The 18,811-nt window shown below is 40.6% G+C and overlaps 1 protein-coding gene across 5 annotated transcripts in view; it reads left to right on the top strand.

Annotated features, from left to right (window-relative positions):
• ATP2B1 (ATPase plasma membrane Ca2+ transporting 1) overlaps positions 1 to 18,811 on the top strand; it is a 428,175-nt gene that overhangs the window by 342,209 nt on the left and 67,155 nt on the right. For all 5 annotated transcript variants that reach the window (XM_086919543.1, XM_086919538.1, XM_086919544.1 and 2 more), the window contains exon 19: positions 17,951 to 18,058. In XM_086919543.1, coding sequence (XP_086775669.1) covers positions 17,951 to 18,058 — 108 coding nt within the window. The remainder of the gene's footprint in view (positions 1 to 17,950; positions 18,059 to 18,811) is intronic.

Genomic DNA, 18,811 nt, shown 5'->3' with positions numbered 1-18,811 from the left:
TCAGCCGCACTACACCGAAAACATTTATTCAGGTGGGCCATCCTTATTTCATTTAAAAATTGAAGAGTCCGGTAGATTAATCAATTGGGGGGGAAAACGGCATTTTGCAAATATTTGCACCCCTCAGTGTTTTAAAATTCAGTAAATTTGTTCTTTGACCGATATCTCTTTTCAGTGTTATCCCTTCCTACTTTAGCCATTTTGCAGAGAACGGGCTATAAAGATCTATTTTAATCACATGATCGCAGATACTTGTACCAGACTCCTACTTTACTCTTCTGGTGAATACAAATTACATGTTCTGCTTGCTCCTTCTCTACTAGAATCTTCTTGTCATTTTGGCATTGTTTGTGGTACTAGTGGAGAAACTATTAATGGGCTCGTTGTCCTGTTACTATAGCATCAAATGTACTTAATTGTACATTCCATTTGTCTTTCCCAGTCTGTCTCAATTTGATACAACTCTCTTCTAATCTGCGGTCCAAGTACACTCCCCAGAGCATCTCGGTGCTAGAGTATTCTAAATGTGCAAAATGATAGGTTTTCAGGGTAGGGAGAGCTAACCCTCCTTTCCATTTCCTGTATAAAATGTCTCACAATATCCTCAGGCTGCCTTTACTCCATAGAAATGGCAAAATCATTAAATCAACCATTTAAAAAAATCAAGAGTTTTAATATATAGGGATCAGCTGCAAAGTAAAAATTAAATTAGGGGAGAGCTGCCATTTTTTTAAAAAAGAGCTACCCTTCTTTATTCAGGAGAGGCTTGTTGTTCATGACATACAAACCCACCTTTATCTGTTTGGTTGAGTATGTACCACAAGCGCTAAATTTAAACAGCAATTTGTCCACCAAACAACTATAGAGGATAACCTATGTCTTGGCCTTAGCATTATTAACTTTGTGGAAGGCCATGCAAATCTCAAACACTCTCTCCTGCTCCGATCTCGCGGGTTTCAATAATATTACATCAACCACATGTAATTACATTTTGTACATTTGAAACAAAGCCACCTTAATGCCTTCATCTGGTCTTGTAGCCTACCCTTGGGGCTCAATAAAACAGGCAAAAAAAAAAGCAAGAGGGGAGAGCCGTGCGTGGTTCCCTGTAAACTTTAAATCAACCGGCTTCATATGCTTTCAAAATTAATTTTGCTTCTGCGCTAGTATACATTCTCCTTATTAATCCCATGGTCTGAGAACTGCTTTTCAGCATCTAAAAGAAAAATTGTTGCTGGTACATGTTTGGTGACAAATATATCAAGAGCCTCAATTAATTAATTGCTATTAGTGCAGAGCTGCTGCCCTGTAATAAAGCCATTCTAATCTTCATGAATCAGTCTTGGTGCTAGTTTATTCAGACAATATGCCAACAGCTTCATTAAAGTTATATAGTAAATTGTAAATTGTAAATTGTTGTGTCTTGTAAAGCGCACTGCTACCCGGAGGCCTCGTAGCGCTATAGACCGCTGGGGAACCCGTCCTGGCTTTCCCTGTGAGATAGTCCCTCCTGGGGGTCTCCAAGGTGAAACCAGGCATCCCCGGCGTTTGTGTGGGGCCGTTGTGGAGATGAGGCAAGCTAATGCCCAGAGTTGCCGAGTGTGCTCCCTGGTCGGAGTAGGCACCGATGCGAGAATTATCAGTCCGCTGATCCTGGTCCAAGACCCTGCCGCGTCGGGAATCGAACCCTGGTCCCGGGCCGTTCTCTGCACTCGGGTCTGCCGCCTCTAACCAGTGAGCCACACCTCTCCACGAGTAGCATTAAGAAGTGTAATAGGGTGATAGGAGTCCCACTTACTTTACCCCCAGGTTTGCTTTTCACTACTACCTCCAATTCTTGCAGGACAAATGGACTATCCATAAAAATAGTCCTCCTTTTATAAACTAGATATTTTTAAAATGCTCCCAATAAATATTCCTAATCTAAACATCAGAGGTAGTAATTGCACCAGTTTTAGGGCATTTAATCATGTTATCGCACTATTTATGCAGTGTTCCGGGCTTGCCATGCCATGAATGTCTCCTCATACTCTTCAGAGATCTACTAGAGAGAAGTAGAATTTTGCACATACTTTTGAGCGTGATAGTGCTCCGGAATTGCCGATTTCTGCCTCCTAGGGAGTCCTATTTTCTTGAGCCTTGTCCCTAAGAAATTTCTAATATTCATGATCAATTTGATTCTCGAGATGGAATTTCTCTTCTTTTAGAGATTTAGACTGGAATATATCTCTGTAGATCAGGGAAGCTCATAAAGAGGTCTTCATGGCATCACAGAACATAGTCACAGAGGCGATGCCTTTATTTTGCCCTATAATGTTCTCAACTCTATTTTGCAGGTCCCCTCCCAATTCTCATCTTTTAAATAAACTTTATTAAAAACGCATTTTTGAGTTTAAAGCATTAGCTCACCTCCAAATATTAAACTCTCTAATGCTAAATGATCTGCAAAACCATTTGGTAGCATAGCTAGCCTTTTAAACCTAATTGCAGGTTAAGCCAAAAAGAAATAGATACAAGTCGCATTCTTTTTTTATATCTGTCCGCAAAAACAAGAAAAGTCCCTTTTAAAGGAAAAGCTGTTCTCCATGGGTCAATTAGCTTAAACATTCTGGAAGAATTATTAAAAATATTTAAGGTTTTCAGGTTTAGGTTTCTTATTTCTAGTTGTCATATCCAAACCTAGGTTTTGATGGAAATTAAAATTGCTCCTCCTCCCCCCAGATAATTTCACCTTCAATCGACCATAAAGACTGAAAGAGTTTTCTTAATGGACCGGTATAGTCCTCAACAGGAGTGGACATACTTGCTAGCGTTAGCTGGAGAGTGTCTATCGAAAAATTCAACCAACAGCATCGGCCCTCTGAGTCGTTCTGTCATATCTGAATTGTAAAACCTCTATGGGCTGCTAGACAGTGGGAAAACACTTCAGCTTTAAACATGCTAAACTTATTCAATTTACCAGAAGGAATATGAGTCTTTTGCAAATGATCTATTCTGCCTAATATTCAGCCAGTTTGCTTTAAAAGAAAAAACTTTAAATCTAGGATGAGTCATTTCATTCTGTATAAAACTGCTTGTACAATTAAAGTGCTAAGTGAAGGGCATCCTTGCAAATCAGCAATATAGGGTAAAAGTAATATTTTCAAAAGTCAATACATTATAAAGTGCATTACATATAAAGAAAATCAACCCACCTTAAAGTTCTGTGAACATTCCTATTCACATGAGCTCCTCTCAGTCTGATCCCCACCTAGTACCATGTCAGCCTAAAATCTTGAGCAAAACTGCATTTCCTGCACCTCCTTATTTTCTGCTGCAATCCCATCGCCTCACCCCTCTCACTCAATCCACCCCCTCATTACTGCAAAAGCACCACCCCTCCTCCTACCTCAAACACCTTCCCACACAAACCCTAAGGTGATCAACACTGTGGTAAGGTGTTGCTGTGTTCCTTCCGGTTTGAGACAAGAAACCCCCCCACCATATCCATCCATATCACCATCCCCCAAATTGTCATAGCTGATCTTGACTAGTATCTTGATAGTTCAGCGGTATTCCGGAATCAAGTAGATATCTCAAAGACTAATACAATTTCACCCCAAAAATTGCGTAATCTTAATCCAATAGTCACCCATCTCTACAGAGCTATTGCCCTGTAACCATCAAGTTCTACAGTGATCAAGCCATTATGCAGCTAAATCACACCATCTTAAACTCCCAACTTTATCTCTGTTAGAAAATGCTGTGCTTCAGAAACCTGAGTGAAAAAATGGAACTGACCTTTGAACAAAAATGTTAACTTTGCCGTCTGGACCAGAGAGGCCTGAGCACCTACAGCCTGAAACAATACTATCATATTTTTGAATTCCTTACTCTTGTCAGTTTCAAAAGTCATATCAGAAAACATTTGAAAGGTAAATTCATTCTGTGCTGAAAAAGACCTTTACCTGATAGTCTTGGACATAATCTTCTCATTGATCCTATAATCCACAAAATTTACCAAAATCGTACATGGGTACTTAGAGTTGGGAGGAATATAGGACATCACTCTATCTGAGATTTCAGGAAGGACATCTGAATTAATCAAAAATTGAACACGTGTGATTGGTCCTCCACTGTCCTCTTTCCCCTCAGGTACTCCAATAATCTTGAGGTTCGATATCCTGGGGTGATTTTCCAAATATTCTCTTTTTTCTCACAAAAGAGTTTGATGTCCTTCTGGAACCACTCCATCCTTGATGATGCTACCTCCACTTTATCCTCGCATCAACACACTGCTCCAGCTCATTGTATTGAGCTGTAACTGGTGCCAATTGTGCTTCTATTCACTCCAATTGTGGCTTGATCTCATTGGCTTGCTTAGCCTGCCAATGCCTCATAGCTTTAGCCTCTCCAAGTAGTTCTCTAAGCAAAAACATCACATGGCTGTGATCGGGGCAAGAGCCTAAGAACTCCACAGGATAATCCCCTCCAAGTGTTGTGGGGGAGTGGACTCTATTGACAGTTCCATACAGAACTAGATTCCCACGGCTACTTGTCACAAGGTGCTGCTGTTGGTCTATAGTTATTAATCTGGTTTTATTTAAAGCCCGCTCTGGACTCTGCTACACTATTGCCTTGAAACAGATCTGAATGAGCCATTAAGAACAGACTGCCCTCATTATAGACTTTCCCAGGCACCCCATTGAAAAAGGGATTCTTGTCTCTTGTTAAGGTATCTGGGGGAAGTATCTCCCCTGGTCAAAGTTGGAGTACAGGCCACAACATTCTCCACTACCTGTGTGCTATAAGAGTCCTTAGCTTTCAACTGCTCCCTCTCAGTTCTGTTCAGCTCGCAAGATACCCCTTTCCACTGCCTTGATTCCTCTGTCTCCATTGCTCCTTGCTGCTGTTGCCCACCGCTGTTCATTGCATCAGCCGCTTGAACTTGAGTAAGGCTGACCTCTGCGCTTGAACGCCTATTCTAGTCGGTGTCCTCTGCTAACTTATCAGAATAAATTCATGCATCTTTATCAAGGGCCAGAATGGATTGAGCTAGCTGCTAGAGAGATGTTGTATTCAATAAATTGGAAGTGGCCCTGGGATATTCTAGCATAGTGAGACAACTTCCATTTTGTTTGGCCTCTTGGCAGGTTGCTGTGTTGCAAAAAAAACTCTACACTGCTTTCAATAAAGTGCCTTACCTGTTGCTCAATACTTTTCTTCTTGCTAGCCTCCCCCACCCCTCCCCCTTTGGCATACTTTTCCAAGAGTACCTTTGTGTTACATAGATCAGTGGCTTCATATAGGAAGTCCAGTTAAATTCCAAATCCACACACCAAGGTAAAGCTAGCTTGCTTTGCCTATAAACCCCCTATGTACACAGTATCTCGTCTCTTGGGGGACTGGATTTCGACTTCCTAAAGACCAGCCCACCATTTTCTCTCAAACTCAGCAATTTAATGTCCATTTTAGATGTGGCCTTCTGTAGAGTCTCAAGAACTCATTGCATGGATACCAAATCTAGCCAGTAATCGGTCATCTCCTTCTGCACCTTCTTGCTGGCCATAGCATGTTGCAGAGGAGCACTGGGGCTGAACAATCACAGTGACTTTCTCAATCGACCTCACAGCAGTCTGCACATCGAACCCATCAAACTCCAGGGACTACGATGGCTCCATTAGGAGCAGCATACCATAGATGCCAATGCCATCTGTTGTCAGCTGGTGGTGGGAGGGGCTTTGTTAGTGCAAAATCTGCGCAACACTACTCTGGCGGCAGTTGTACATTTCTTATGGCATCAAACTCAGACACTTTGAATCAACTAAAGCATACTGATGTTTGATGGTTATATATCCACTTGTGTGGCCACAAGTTACATTAAGGGTGTTAATATGCAAAACAGTACATGAGCACATAATTAATGAGCCAGAAATAGAACTGATCTTTCTCAAAGAGAGAAATATAAGAAAGATGGGGAATTTATTAACCCCTTGCGTGCTGCCGTCTGCCGCTGGCCGACACGGCCTCGCCCATTTTACGGAAGTGCCGCACTGTTGCGAAATTGCGGCCGCGGCAAAGTGGTTAAAACGATATGATGTACACGTATTGAAGATGGTGCATGGATATTGCATGTTTACAAGAGGCAGAAACCATTAAAATACATGAGAGGTGCAAGGGGCAAATATACTACATAACAGACTTTCCATATGCAAGGGAGTTCATTGATATGGATCAGACTAAGTGTGCCAAATGCCATGTTGCATAGTAAAATTGACACTGATGGCATGTACATCATCAAAGAGCCCACTGGAAGGTAAACCCACTGCAATTGCTAACCTATATGCAGGGACATATTCGCTACTGGAGAACTTAGATTCCCTGAAACCGCATAGGTTGCTGCTTGTGCAAGCACTACTGGGGGAAGATTATAAATGTGTTTTATAGGTCATGCTTACCTCTGTCTGGCACAAAGGCAGTGAATAATACCCAAGGTTTTCATATTTGATGTGCAGCCGGAATTTAACAGTTGCATGGATCATAATTTTAGTGGGTGTAGAGTACACATTTTATTCTTTCATGCCAGGCCTCCATTCCAGACTGGGTATCTATGATCACAACTCCATGTTTATGCACCTGTTCTCCTGAACACAGATTACCAGTATCCCAACATTTGCAGGCAATGGCTTTGCATGGTACGCCTTTAGAGGTAGTATTCAATCCTACATCAAACAGTTCTTCACTGACCATAATAGGTCGACTTGTGTTTGGTTATTAGATAGGGAGGCTTTCAGGGTGTTCTTGCAGAGTATCTGCCTTCAGGCAACTTATGGGGTAAATTAACTGTTTGAGGCATGTGTGCTGTAAATGCACATGCTTTGCATACTTCTCCTATCTAGTGTTGAGGCCGGATGTTTGCACTGTGTTTTTCATCTAAGAAGTCCTTCCAGTCACGAGATAAGGTGCCTCCTCCTTTTATTTTTTTCTGCCATCGGGATCGGAAGTGTATTGCTGTGCTCTGGTTCAAAACAGTCCTTAGTGTTCCCCTCGTGCGCAATTCACTGTACCCTCAACGCTGTTGGTTTCATACACGTTACCCTGTTCTCCATCGGGAAACACTCTATCTTCGGTCGGAAACATCGTGGGTGACCCTCAGGCCTAGCTGCGTTGGTCCGCCCTTCTGCCGATGGAACGGACTCCGTTCCAATTCTGTCCTCAGTGCCACTCCCAAGTCCCCGAACTCTCACCAGAGCACAAGGAAGAAGACTGCGACACCTGTGAGCCGTTCTGGTCCAAAAATATTCTACGTGATCGCCAGGATAGACGAAGAGAAATGCAACACCAAAGCATTCAGCATACTCCGTATATCTTTAGGGAAGAATCTGACCATGAAGAGGTCGAAGCGTAGGTGGCAGAAGAGGAAGAAGCCTTCTCTGTTCCAGAATCGGATTCTGAACTGGAAATTGATTTGGAGTCTGAAGACGTGCCTCAGGGACAGGGTACTGTGAGAACTAAAGACCCTTTACCCCTCAATACCTCTTACATCAAGCATAAGGCTTTGGCACCACCTCCGCCATCGGGCCTTGGTCGGCACCGGGACAATGTTTCGGACACCTCTTCCTCTAGATTGGCTCCAAAACAAAAAGTCAAGCCTTCCGGCTCGGGATCAAGTCAGCCAAAGTCGTCTTCGATCCAAAACCTTCCTCCATGAAAGACAAGACTGGTTCGGCACTGAAACCTTCAACGACGAAAACAGAAGAAAGCCTCACAAAAACTCCAGAACCTATCCTCAAACATTTCAAAGAAAAATTAGACCCTAAACAAAAGATGTACATCAATCCAGATACTGGAAATATTTTAGCTAAGACACCATCTAAATGGAAACTTCCTTTAGAGGACCCTGCTTATCAGATTCCTCTTAAAAAAAACGAGGACATGCCTACAAGCCCTAATCATCATCCTCCTCCACCATCTTCACCACATTTACCAAGTTCAGATCCTCTACTCGCAACACCTCGGGGGTCTCCTCATACACTACCTGATATAGATGAGGATGATGATGACAATACTCATTTGCCTTTAGATCCATGGAATGACTACACTATTGACCCTCCCATAGATACTGACCCGATCTATACCCTGCAAAGCCATCACCACCAGATGATAATATAGCTTACCAAGAGCTTATTTCTAGAGCAGCAGAGTATCATGGAGATGTATAACTTCGAGTCTTTGGAGTAAGATTTTTTATTTGATACTCTAGGGTCTACACATGGAACCAGTCAGAGTCTACCTATGTTAAAGGGCATGATGAGACATGCTGAGGAAATATTTAAAGACCCTGTGCATCCCCGTGTTTTAACTCCAAGGCTATATAAAACATTTAACCCTGACAATCTGATCTTGTAAGAGAGCAAACTCAGACCTATGCCGATGCACCTCCCCCAGACAAGGAGTCTAAATTAATCAATGCATCTGGTAAAACAGTGTCTGTTCAAGCCGCTAACCACTGGTGCATTGTTAACATACAGGGCCTACTAGATAGGTATGATAGGGCACACTGGGACAAGATGCAACAATTACTTCAATATCTCCCAGATGAACACAAAATTAAAGTACAACAGTTAGGTCACGAAGGCAAACTAATTTCTAACTCATCCATAATATGTGCTTTAGAAGCTGCTGATTCTGCCTTGAGGGGAATTAATACCATCATTCTTCTAAGAAGACATGCCTGGCTCAGAATTTCAGGGTTTAAACCTGAAATTAATCAATCCATTTTAAATACTGCCTTTGAAAAACACCTGTTTGGAGCTCAAGTCGATGAGGCTTTAGAGAAAATGAAGAAAGAAACGGGAGTGACAAAGTCCATGGGAGCTCTCCAGTCTCAATCAAACAGAGGCTCCTTTCACCTCTTGTTTTACAGAGCAGGGCCCAAAAGCACATCCTCAGACCGTAATTCTTCCTCTTCAAAATCCAACACACAACCCTCTCCCTCTAGAGGTTTTTATAGAGTATTGTACAGAGGAAACAATTCAAAAGGTAGGTATAGGCAACAGCGCTTAACTCCACTTAACATAACAAAAAGTGACTTGCCTTCATCCCCCCGATCACTCAACTCTCCTGTTAGGGGAAGACATTAACAATTTCTCCCCAATGGCAGGCTGTAACATCAGACAAATGGATGATCAACATTATCCGACATGGTTATTGCCTAGAGCTGTCCACCAATCCTCCAAATATTCCACCTCATACTCACAAACTCTTGTTAGAGCACCTATAGATACTCAAACAGGAAGCGCAATCTCTATTGACAAAGGGAGCCATAGAACCAGTTCTGTTACAGTACCTAGGTTTATGGGTTTATTCTCTGTGCTGTCTAATCCCCAAAAAGGACGTTTTTTAAAGATTGATTTTGGATCTAAGAGTTAAACCGGTACATACTGTCGGAACACTTCCATATGGGAACACTTTAACAAGTGCTTCCTCCTCTACAGCAAGGCGATTTTATGTCCACGCTAGACTAAAAAACGCATAATTTCACAATACAATCCACCCAGCTCATCGCACATCTCAGATTCATGTTAGTTGGAACACACTATCCGTTCAAAGTACTCCCATTCAAAGTAACTACTGCACCCAGAGTGTTCACAAAATGTCTAGCAGTAGTAACAACTCATCTGAGAAGACAACAGATTAATGTCTTCCCATATGTAGACAATTGGCTTGTCAAAGCAAGCACACACCAAAAGTGCTTGCAAAACACTCGGACTATGTTAGACCTACTCCACCAATTGGGTTTTACGGTCAATACGCAAAAGTCTCATCTTCGGCCTTCACAAAGGCAGTCCTATCTGGGAGCGACCCTCAATACTCACACAGATCTAGCCTCTCCAAATACAGCCAGGATTCGAAATATTCAAACACTGATATTACAGTTTCAGGTCAACCAATCAATATCTACCAGCCAAGACGTTCATGCAACTGCTAGGAATGATGGCATCATGCATCGCAATGGTGCCTCATGCAAGACTACACATGTGTCCACTACAAGAATGATTAGCACGTCAGTGGAATCAGTCACAGGGTCCATTAACAGATCTAGTGTTGGTAGACAGCCGCACCCATCACTCTCTGCAGTGGTGGAACACACAAAACTTATCAAAAGGGTGGCACTTCATCAACCATAATCCACAGATCGTGCTAACAGCAGACTCATCTCTCACAGGTTGGGGTGCCCATCCCCACAACTACACAATTCAAGGGTTCTGGGACAACACGCACAAACATCTTCACATAAACTATGTAGAACTTCTAGCAGAATTTCTAGAGTTGAAAGTTTTTCAGGCTCAACTCAGTCAAAGTTGTCCTGGTCCGCAAAGACATGACAGCCATGTACTATGTACAAAAACAAGATGGTGGGACCACACACTCTTCGACTGTCACACCTATCTCAGACCATTTGGCATTGGGCAATCCATCACCGAATTAATCTCTGGCAGACCATCTCCCAGGAGTGAACAATCAAATTGCGGACCTCCTCAGCAGGAGGAGACAACAATGACATGTTTAGGAACTTCGTCTTCAAATTCTTCTTCCATTCTTTCAAAAATGGGGAGTCCCACAAATAGATCTATTTGTCACAGTGGACAAAGCAAAATGCCCAAACATCGCCTCCAGGTTCCCACACCCTCTATCCAAAGACAATGCCCTATGGATGAATTGGTCAGGGATATTTGCCTACGCTTTTCCACCTCTCCCACTCCTTCCATTTCTGATTCGAAAGCTCAAGCAAACATCGCTCACACTAAGTTTAGTGGCTCCCACATGGGCTTGTCAACTCTGGTTTTCCACACTATTGGAGCTATCAGTGGTTCCATATAAAAAGTTGCATCTCAATTCCAGCCTTCTCACTCAGAACCATGGAAAGGTCAGCCACCCAAACCCCAAGGAGCTCAACTTAGCGATTTGGCTCTTGAAGTCATAAAGTTTGGTTACTTAAATTAACCACCAGATTGTATGACTATTCTTAAAGAAGCAAGAAAGACTTCCACCAGAGCTTGTTATGCAGCTAAATGAAAAATATTTGTTGTCTATTGTAACAAAAAACAAAATGAATCCTCTAGATGCTTCTGTATTAAACATTATATCTTAGATTTTGCAAGTACAGCAAGCTGGTTTAGCCTGCACATCTATTAGAGTGCATCTTTCGTCAGTAGCCGCATATTTGCAAAAAAAGACAGTGTTTATATTTGTTCAAAGTTCCAGTAATTAAGGCCTTTGTGGAAGGCTTAAAAAGAGTAATTCCACCTAGAACACCTCTGGCACCAGTTTGGAATCTTAACATTGTGCTTACAAGACTCATGGGTCCACCTTTTGAACCATTACACAATTGTTCTTTATAGTTCATTTCATGGAAGGTTGCCTTCTTCATTGCTATCACTTGATTAAGCAGAGTTGGTGGGCTACAGGCATTAACCTTCAAATAACCCTTTTTTCAACTCCAAAAAGATAGGGTAGTTCTTAGCACCAATCCAAAGTTCCTTCCTAAAGTAGTTTCTACTTTTCATCTTAACCAATCATTTGAGTTACTTGTGTGCTTCCCTCAACCTAATTTCTTATTAACTTGGTCAGCCCTCCTTTTGTTTAAGTTAGCTTGAGACTTGATTTATCTATTTGTGGTCCCCAATCCATTTTTTTCGTTAAAGTTATACCTAAATAGTCAAAGATACCCTCTCAAGTTATCTCATGTGCTGTTCGGGATGGGTCGATCTTGTAAGGTTGAAGACCATGTATTTCTTCTTCTGTATATTGATATACAGCCCCTTGCTTCTGCAAAACGCGCTAAAACCATCAAGGATCCTCTGGATGCCCATCAGTGTCTTGTAGAGCAAGAGAGTGTCACCAGCAAACATCATTGCCGGTACTTTTTTTTGCGCTCACTTTGGAGGTTCTGTATCTTTTATCTCTCTCAATACACGCATTAATGTATAGTCAAAACAGAGTAGGGGCGAGCACACAGCCCTGTGTTGTTCACTTCAGTTAGCAATTTTTGTTTTCTTTTGTGGAAATTAAGAAGTCCTGTCTGCAGATGTTTTCCTTAAACTGTTTTATACTTAAAATCTAATGCTGACGTACAAATGTATACTGTTTTGCTATAGAGAAAAGTGCTGTAAATGGTGAAAGACAAACATAAAGTCAACGAGTAAGGAAGTGAGTTGTGAACTGTTAATGCTTTTGTTTCTCACTAATCAGGGTGTATCATTGGTGTTCCTTATTTGTATTATTAGAAAATAATTAAAAGAAAAAGGAAGGAAGAGATGACTTGTTTTCTTATGTTGGGATTTATTTACAATTTTTTGCATATGCTAAATTGTGGAAATCCTGCATAATTGACGACTATTAATATTCTAAAATGTTTTTCAGTTATAAGTGATCAACCATCATTGGTTTCAAATTGCTTTAATTGCAAGGATACCTTTGTGCCATAGGACATATTTCATGATTCTTCCAAGTATGAAACCTGCACCACTATTTTGTGGTAATGCTGGTTGGACACAATGTCCTAGTTTTTTCATATTCACTTCATTTTTTATTTTGCTTAAATCAAAACACAAAGGAAGCTCATGAGGGTTGCCCTGCCTTCAGTGGACTATAATACCCAATCCTAATATAACAACTTTTTGCTCATTAGGAAGTCTTCAAGGTTATCTCGGCATGTCCCCTAAGAAAAACCTGGGGGAAAGTGGTTAAAAAGAAGCCATTAATTGGACAGTGTCTCTACATTTTCCTCTGTGGCAGTATGCCAGCCTTTCTTTTCTTTATTTTAAACACCACACAATGTCATACCCCTTTGTGTGTTAAAGTAGGATGCTGGAGTAATGTTATGGCACTCATTTTCACCATGTGTAACAGTTTCACAGGTTTGAGCAAGTTCATGTTCAGCCATTTGTCTAGGAACCTTTGTCATTCACACTCTTGGTCACAATTTTGAGTACCTTTTTGTATAAAGTAATCTTCCTCACAATATATTTGAGTTCTCATTTAATTTGACATGTGCTAAAAATGATATCTTCATTTCTTAAAGCACTGACATAAAAAATGGCATACGGCTCCCATCGAACCACCGCTCTTTCATCTGTTGACTTAGTGAATACTGTCCTGAATGTTAAGCACTTAATTATATTATCTTAATTGTGCATTAAGAAATGACTGGAGATATTATGAAAAGGTTGTAAGCATGTGCCTGAATTTTTGCCTCAGTCCTCCTCTGGAGGTGTATGCTTGCTCTAGGATTTTAAGGACACTCCGATCATACTCAAGATGACAGACTACCCTGCACATTTGGATTGTAGCTAAGAATCTGATATTTATGGGAGTCATTATAAGGTTGGCCCATCATGTTTTTAGAGTAGTCCTGTTTCTCAGCACACTTTCTCAGGACAACGTAGGAAAACTAGTAACATTCAAATTCCTTTACATGCTTTGAGTAATATGACCAGATATTACTATAGTGATTTATATTAAAACCATTTGACATATTTTGGCCTTTCTGTATGAAATCACCATGTTCCTTTTACAACTATTATATTACAAACATGAATTCTGAAGACAATTTAAACTTAAGTAATGAAAAACTTCAATACAGCTAATACTAATCAGGGGTGTGGAATTTGATAAAATATCTACTTGTCCATGGGGCAGGTTGCTTCATAAATCTACTTGTCCTGTAACAAAATCCACTTGTCCCTTTTGTGCAAAGTAATGAGGCGACAAATTATGAAAGCAATCTCATTATATAAGAGCTCTGAAATATCCTCTCTGAATATGTCCGGGCTCATACCATAGTAGGGTTTGAATACTAGCAGTTCTCTTAAGTTACCACTTTTCTGCAGATCTACATACTGGGGGCTGACTGTAATAGTAAGCAACATTTCCAGGGTTCGAATGCCCTTTTGAGTGTGTGCAAACCTACTATCTTGCATGTTTTAAGGGTTTTCACCAACTTTACTCTAAACTCAGAGTACCATACTGAGAAAGTTTGGAAATATACTCCTGACAATGGCAGACATAAAATGTCTACCAGGATTGGGAAAAAAGTGGTTTGAAGAAAGCAAACTTGCAAACCTTTAAATTTTTCGCATGAGCAAATCTACACCTGCAAATTTGATCATGCTAAAAATGCAATTCACAAATATTTTCTAGGTGTACTATTTCTTGGCCTTCTTCTGTAAAGTATTGTGAATTCACGAAAGCCGTATATCTGCAGTTGATGCGAGGGCATGGGTGCACTTTTGAGACTTTAATAATTGGGCCCCTAAGTAGGTCTGGCATTAATCATGACCTTTTGTGTTCATTAAAATTCTGTCTCTCTCTGTCTGTCTCTCTCTCTGTCTATCGGCTAGCTTCACTGTGAGTGACATCATTCTGTTCTTTCAAAATAAGCACATCGACACACGGGTGTATTGTTCAGAGCCAGGAACTACTGAGGCAATGTGTGCTTTGACACCAAAACTATTTTTGCTTTTTCCAGTGTTTGTTATAATGTTGAGGGCCCTGCAGCTCCCACACCAATTAGGTTTTACAAAAACCATGCCAAAACAAGTCACGCTTTGACCAAACTAAAAGGCTGACTAACAATTTCAGACCTACTGGCTTTACTAATGCTTGTTTATTTGTGTTTCCCATAATCTTATTAAAACTGGTTACACTGATTTTCAATTAAGAATATTTTGGGGAAATACTAACATACATCAACACATTTTACTAAATGACACTGTGTTACCTAAAACTTGACAGTAGTTTAGCAAAATGTTTTTGCATTATTTTGTGAACATTTTATTTTGAAAGCAAAGAGTCATCAAACTTGCTTTTAAGCTTCTGCAAATATTTGCATCTAATTAGAGAGCATTCTGGGAGCACTATACATAGCCTCATATTGCTAAACATTGAAAAAATGTGTGCACATTTTCATACTGGAACCAATGTCTGTAGTGCAGTCTGAGCTTACAACATTTACTTAGAGTGCTCACCCTAATAATGAAGGCTTTGCATTAATGAACCTTAAATACAAATCTGAAAAGCATTAACACATGGACACAAATATGTCCTTAACTCCAGGCAATGCCTTTCCCTGATCCATAATGTGGTACTGTAAACTGGCAGTCAAAGGGTTTGTGCTGTAGGGGGTTGGGCCTACTTGTCCCAAGGACAAAATACACATGATAACTTGTTGCCCTTGACCCTAAAAAATATGTCCCGGGCGTCGGGCTATAGGAATTCCCCATCCCTGACTAATGTAGAACAATCTAAATAAAGTTAATTTAGACGTTTATTATACCTAGTGCTTTAATATTTCACCATATTTATAGCAATTACAATAAATAAGTAAGCATTTCAAAATCGTTATTGAGTCCTAATTTTACTGTTCTAAGGATTGAGATCAAGAAACTTTGTTTTGCTAGCATGAGTTCTCAATGTCCTCTACGGTATGACAGTAATATATGGTTAATGACACAAAATATTTATTTGTTTAGCTACATTTTGGTGCATCGATATGTTTCTTTCAAGGAATAGCTCTTTCCTCCCTTAGTTATAGGAAATGCATAGTGTGTACTATTATGTGGTTATATGTAAAGTTGTCCCAGGAGGCATGCAAAGTACCAAGATCAAGCGCAACAAAGCAGATTATTTCAGCCTCCAACTTGACAAGGCAAGAAACCGTCCCAAAAAACTCTTTGAGCTGATCAAAACTCAATCTAAGGAGGCACCTCATCGCCCACAAGATACTGAATGCTCGAAGCCAAACTGTGAAGAATTCTCCACCTTCTCCCTGAAGACCGACACCATCAAGAAAGACCTCCTAAAGGACCTAACTTTATATGCGAGACCGAATACACTAACCTCTTCAATTCACAGTTCCACGCCATGCCAATCCCCATCAACATCTATTCCTAAAAATAATGCAAGCTGGTCATCCTTTTCTTCCTACTCCGAAGTTGCCCTAGGCAAAATTCTCAGTCCATTGAACCCAGCCAACCACTCTGCTGACCCACTTCTGGCAAGCACAGTCAAAGACCTTACTCCTCTGCTTCTACCTCTCTGGTCTAAGATCATAAACCGTTCCCTCCAACAAGGATGCATCCCAGACACCCTCAAAGTAGGCCAGGTTTCACCCATTCTAAAGAAGCCCACGGCAGACCCCACGGACCTAAACAACTATCGCCCAATCTCCAATATCCCCACCCTAGCCAAGGTGCTGGAAAAATGTGTACATGTACAGCTAACGAAACATATTGATCATTTTGACCTACTCAACCAACACCAATCAGGTTTCCGTGCTGGCCACGGCACAGAATCAGCCATGACGCACATCATTGATGATGCGCTGTAAATACTTGACCAAAATGGATCCTGTTTACTCATCCTACTTGACCTAAGCCTTTGATACGGTTAAACACGAGAACCTGTTAGACCTCCTGAAACACAGAATGGGCTTATCTGGGGCAGTCCTAAGTTGGTTCACCTTATTTCTCCAAAATCGGACACAACAATTCAAAATCAAGAACACCCTGTCCAAGCCTGTCCCAGTAACCCTGGGGGTACCGAAGGATCAGCACTATCTCCAACACTGTTTAATCTCTTCCTGGAACCTCTAACGGAAATTCTACAAACCTCTAACGTACAATACCACATGTATGCAGAAGATACACCGCTATACCTCAAGACACACTCCTTAGAGGATATCAAACTACTCAACACAGCTCTTAGGAACACCCAAACTTGTCTAGCAGAAAATCATCTTAAATTGAACACCCTAAAGACTGAATTTCTTCTAATAGCCCCACCGGCTCAAATCCTGAAATTGCAAGATTGGGTCAAACATATTACGGCGTTCAACGTACAACCAACCATTTTGGATTCAGCGAAGTCACTTGGAATAACTTTAGACAGTAACCTCAACATGCAAAAAGATATCAGCAATGCTACAAAGGGAGCTAACCTTCAGATAAACACATTGAGGAAACTAAAACCCTTCCTACCACACAATGACTTTAAGCAGGCAGTACAAGATCTGGTTATACCCAGAGTGGAATAGGGTTGCGTCACCCTCTGTGGCCTGCCGAAAGCATCAACGGCACCCCTTAGAGCTTCAATCAACGCTGCAGCAAGTCTCATAACTGGTTCTAAACGTAGCTCCCACATCTCCCCGGACCTCCAATCCCTGAACTGGCCACCCCTTGATGCGAGAATTCAACTGAAAATTGCGTGCTTGACGCACAGAGCCTTACATCAAAAGACCCCCAGCTACCTGGCACAGAAACTGATGATCTCTGGTGGTACCAGATCCTCAAGAAATGCAGAAAAATTACTACTGAAACCACAAAAATTCCATAAGAAAAAAACCTATAACGGATCCTTCTCTGGGATGGCACCTAGAATTTGGAATGGCTTACCCCCTGAAATCAGACTTAACCGTTCCACTACTGCTTTTAAAATGGAAGTTAAATCCATCCTCTTGGCTAAATGCACATGAGTATGTTCTGATGAATCAATGTGGTGAAAGGCACCTAAGCTCTCAACCACAAGACACTTATTGATGCCAAATATAACGATATTGTTTTTCTTGATCATTTTCTCTGTACTTCTGTGTGGATCTACTCTTATTGTCTGTATATGTAACATTTACTGTTTGTATAGCGCTCTGATATCCGCTAGGATCTTGTTCGTGCTGTATAAAACATTTCAAATAAATAAATAAAATACTGGAAAATACATGTATTATGTAACTTGAGACAAGCAACATCTCGATTCTTCAAGTTAATATTCCATGTAATAAAATAAGGACCTTCTATTGTTTTTGCAGTAATCCTGTATGTACCAGGGTTTTACCACTGCCCACTGTAAATGTATTTTGTTATCTTTTGTTTGTTCAGGATATTCTTTATTCGCTTTTTGTTTTTATCCACAGATTGTCATTGTTCAGTTTGGGGGAAAACCTTTCAGTTGCACTGAACTTACAGTAGATCAATGGCTGTGGTCCATTTTCCTGGGAATGGGGACATTATTATGGGGCCAGGTAAGTCATGATGGTTTCTTTCTTCAAAGCCTTGTATAGATTATTTTAGAATTGTTATTTATATTGTTATTAAATGCTCTCAATATATGTAACCTTTTAATCCATGGATGAGATGCATTCCACAAATCATCAGTTTTGTGGTTCATGCACCAGTTTATCAATATTTTCAGTTTTCTTAACACTTGACTTCATCTGGACATATTTCTCTAATCTACTTCTGTTTTATAGTCAAACAGTCGTAATTTAAGGGAGCCTGAAAATGTATGTCTTATTGGTACCGTGCATTTTAACTCAGTAGATTTTTGAGAAAATCATATCGATGAACACAATTTACTGAAAAATAAAGTTGGTGAAATTCACATAGTAAAATTTATTTTGTGGAATCTAGAAATTTCAGCTGAAGTAAAAAAGTGAAGATAAAAGTTAGGAAAATATTAAGTTCAGTTATGGAGTCAAAGTGAGCTTGATAGAGTAACTGTCAAAGTTAGGGGTTGCTTTGAATTAGCTCAGGCTATAGACATTAGAGTAGGTGTCTAAGTTCAGTGTATGAATAGCCATGTTTAGGGTAAGGGCAAGCATTGAGTTGTGTGGTGTGGACTAGGCACAGTAGATGAAAGAGCACTTTGCATCTGCACAATTACTTAAAAGCTGGAAATCTAAAGTATAGCTACCCTTATCTGGAATTGTGTGTGATATGAGTGGACTTTTGGAAGACATATAGATAAAATAGTTGTTTATTTACATGTAAAAGTA

Source organism: Lissotriton vulgaris, chromosome 1_1 (assembly GCF_964263255.1).
Source record: "Lissotriton vulgaris chromosome 1_1, aLisVul1.2, whole genome shotgun sequence".
In the NCBI taxonomy this organism is placed as follows: domain Eukaryota; kingdom Metazoa; phylum Chordata; class Amphibia; order Caudata; family Salamandridae; genus Lissotriton; species Lissotriton vulgaris.
Note: the sequence above shows the minus strand (reverse complement) of the source record. Positions and strands in the feature narration are given on the sequence as shown.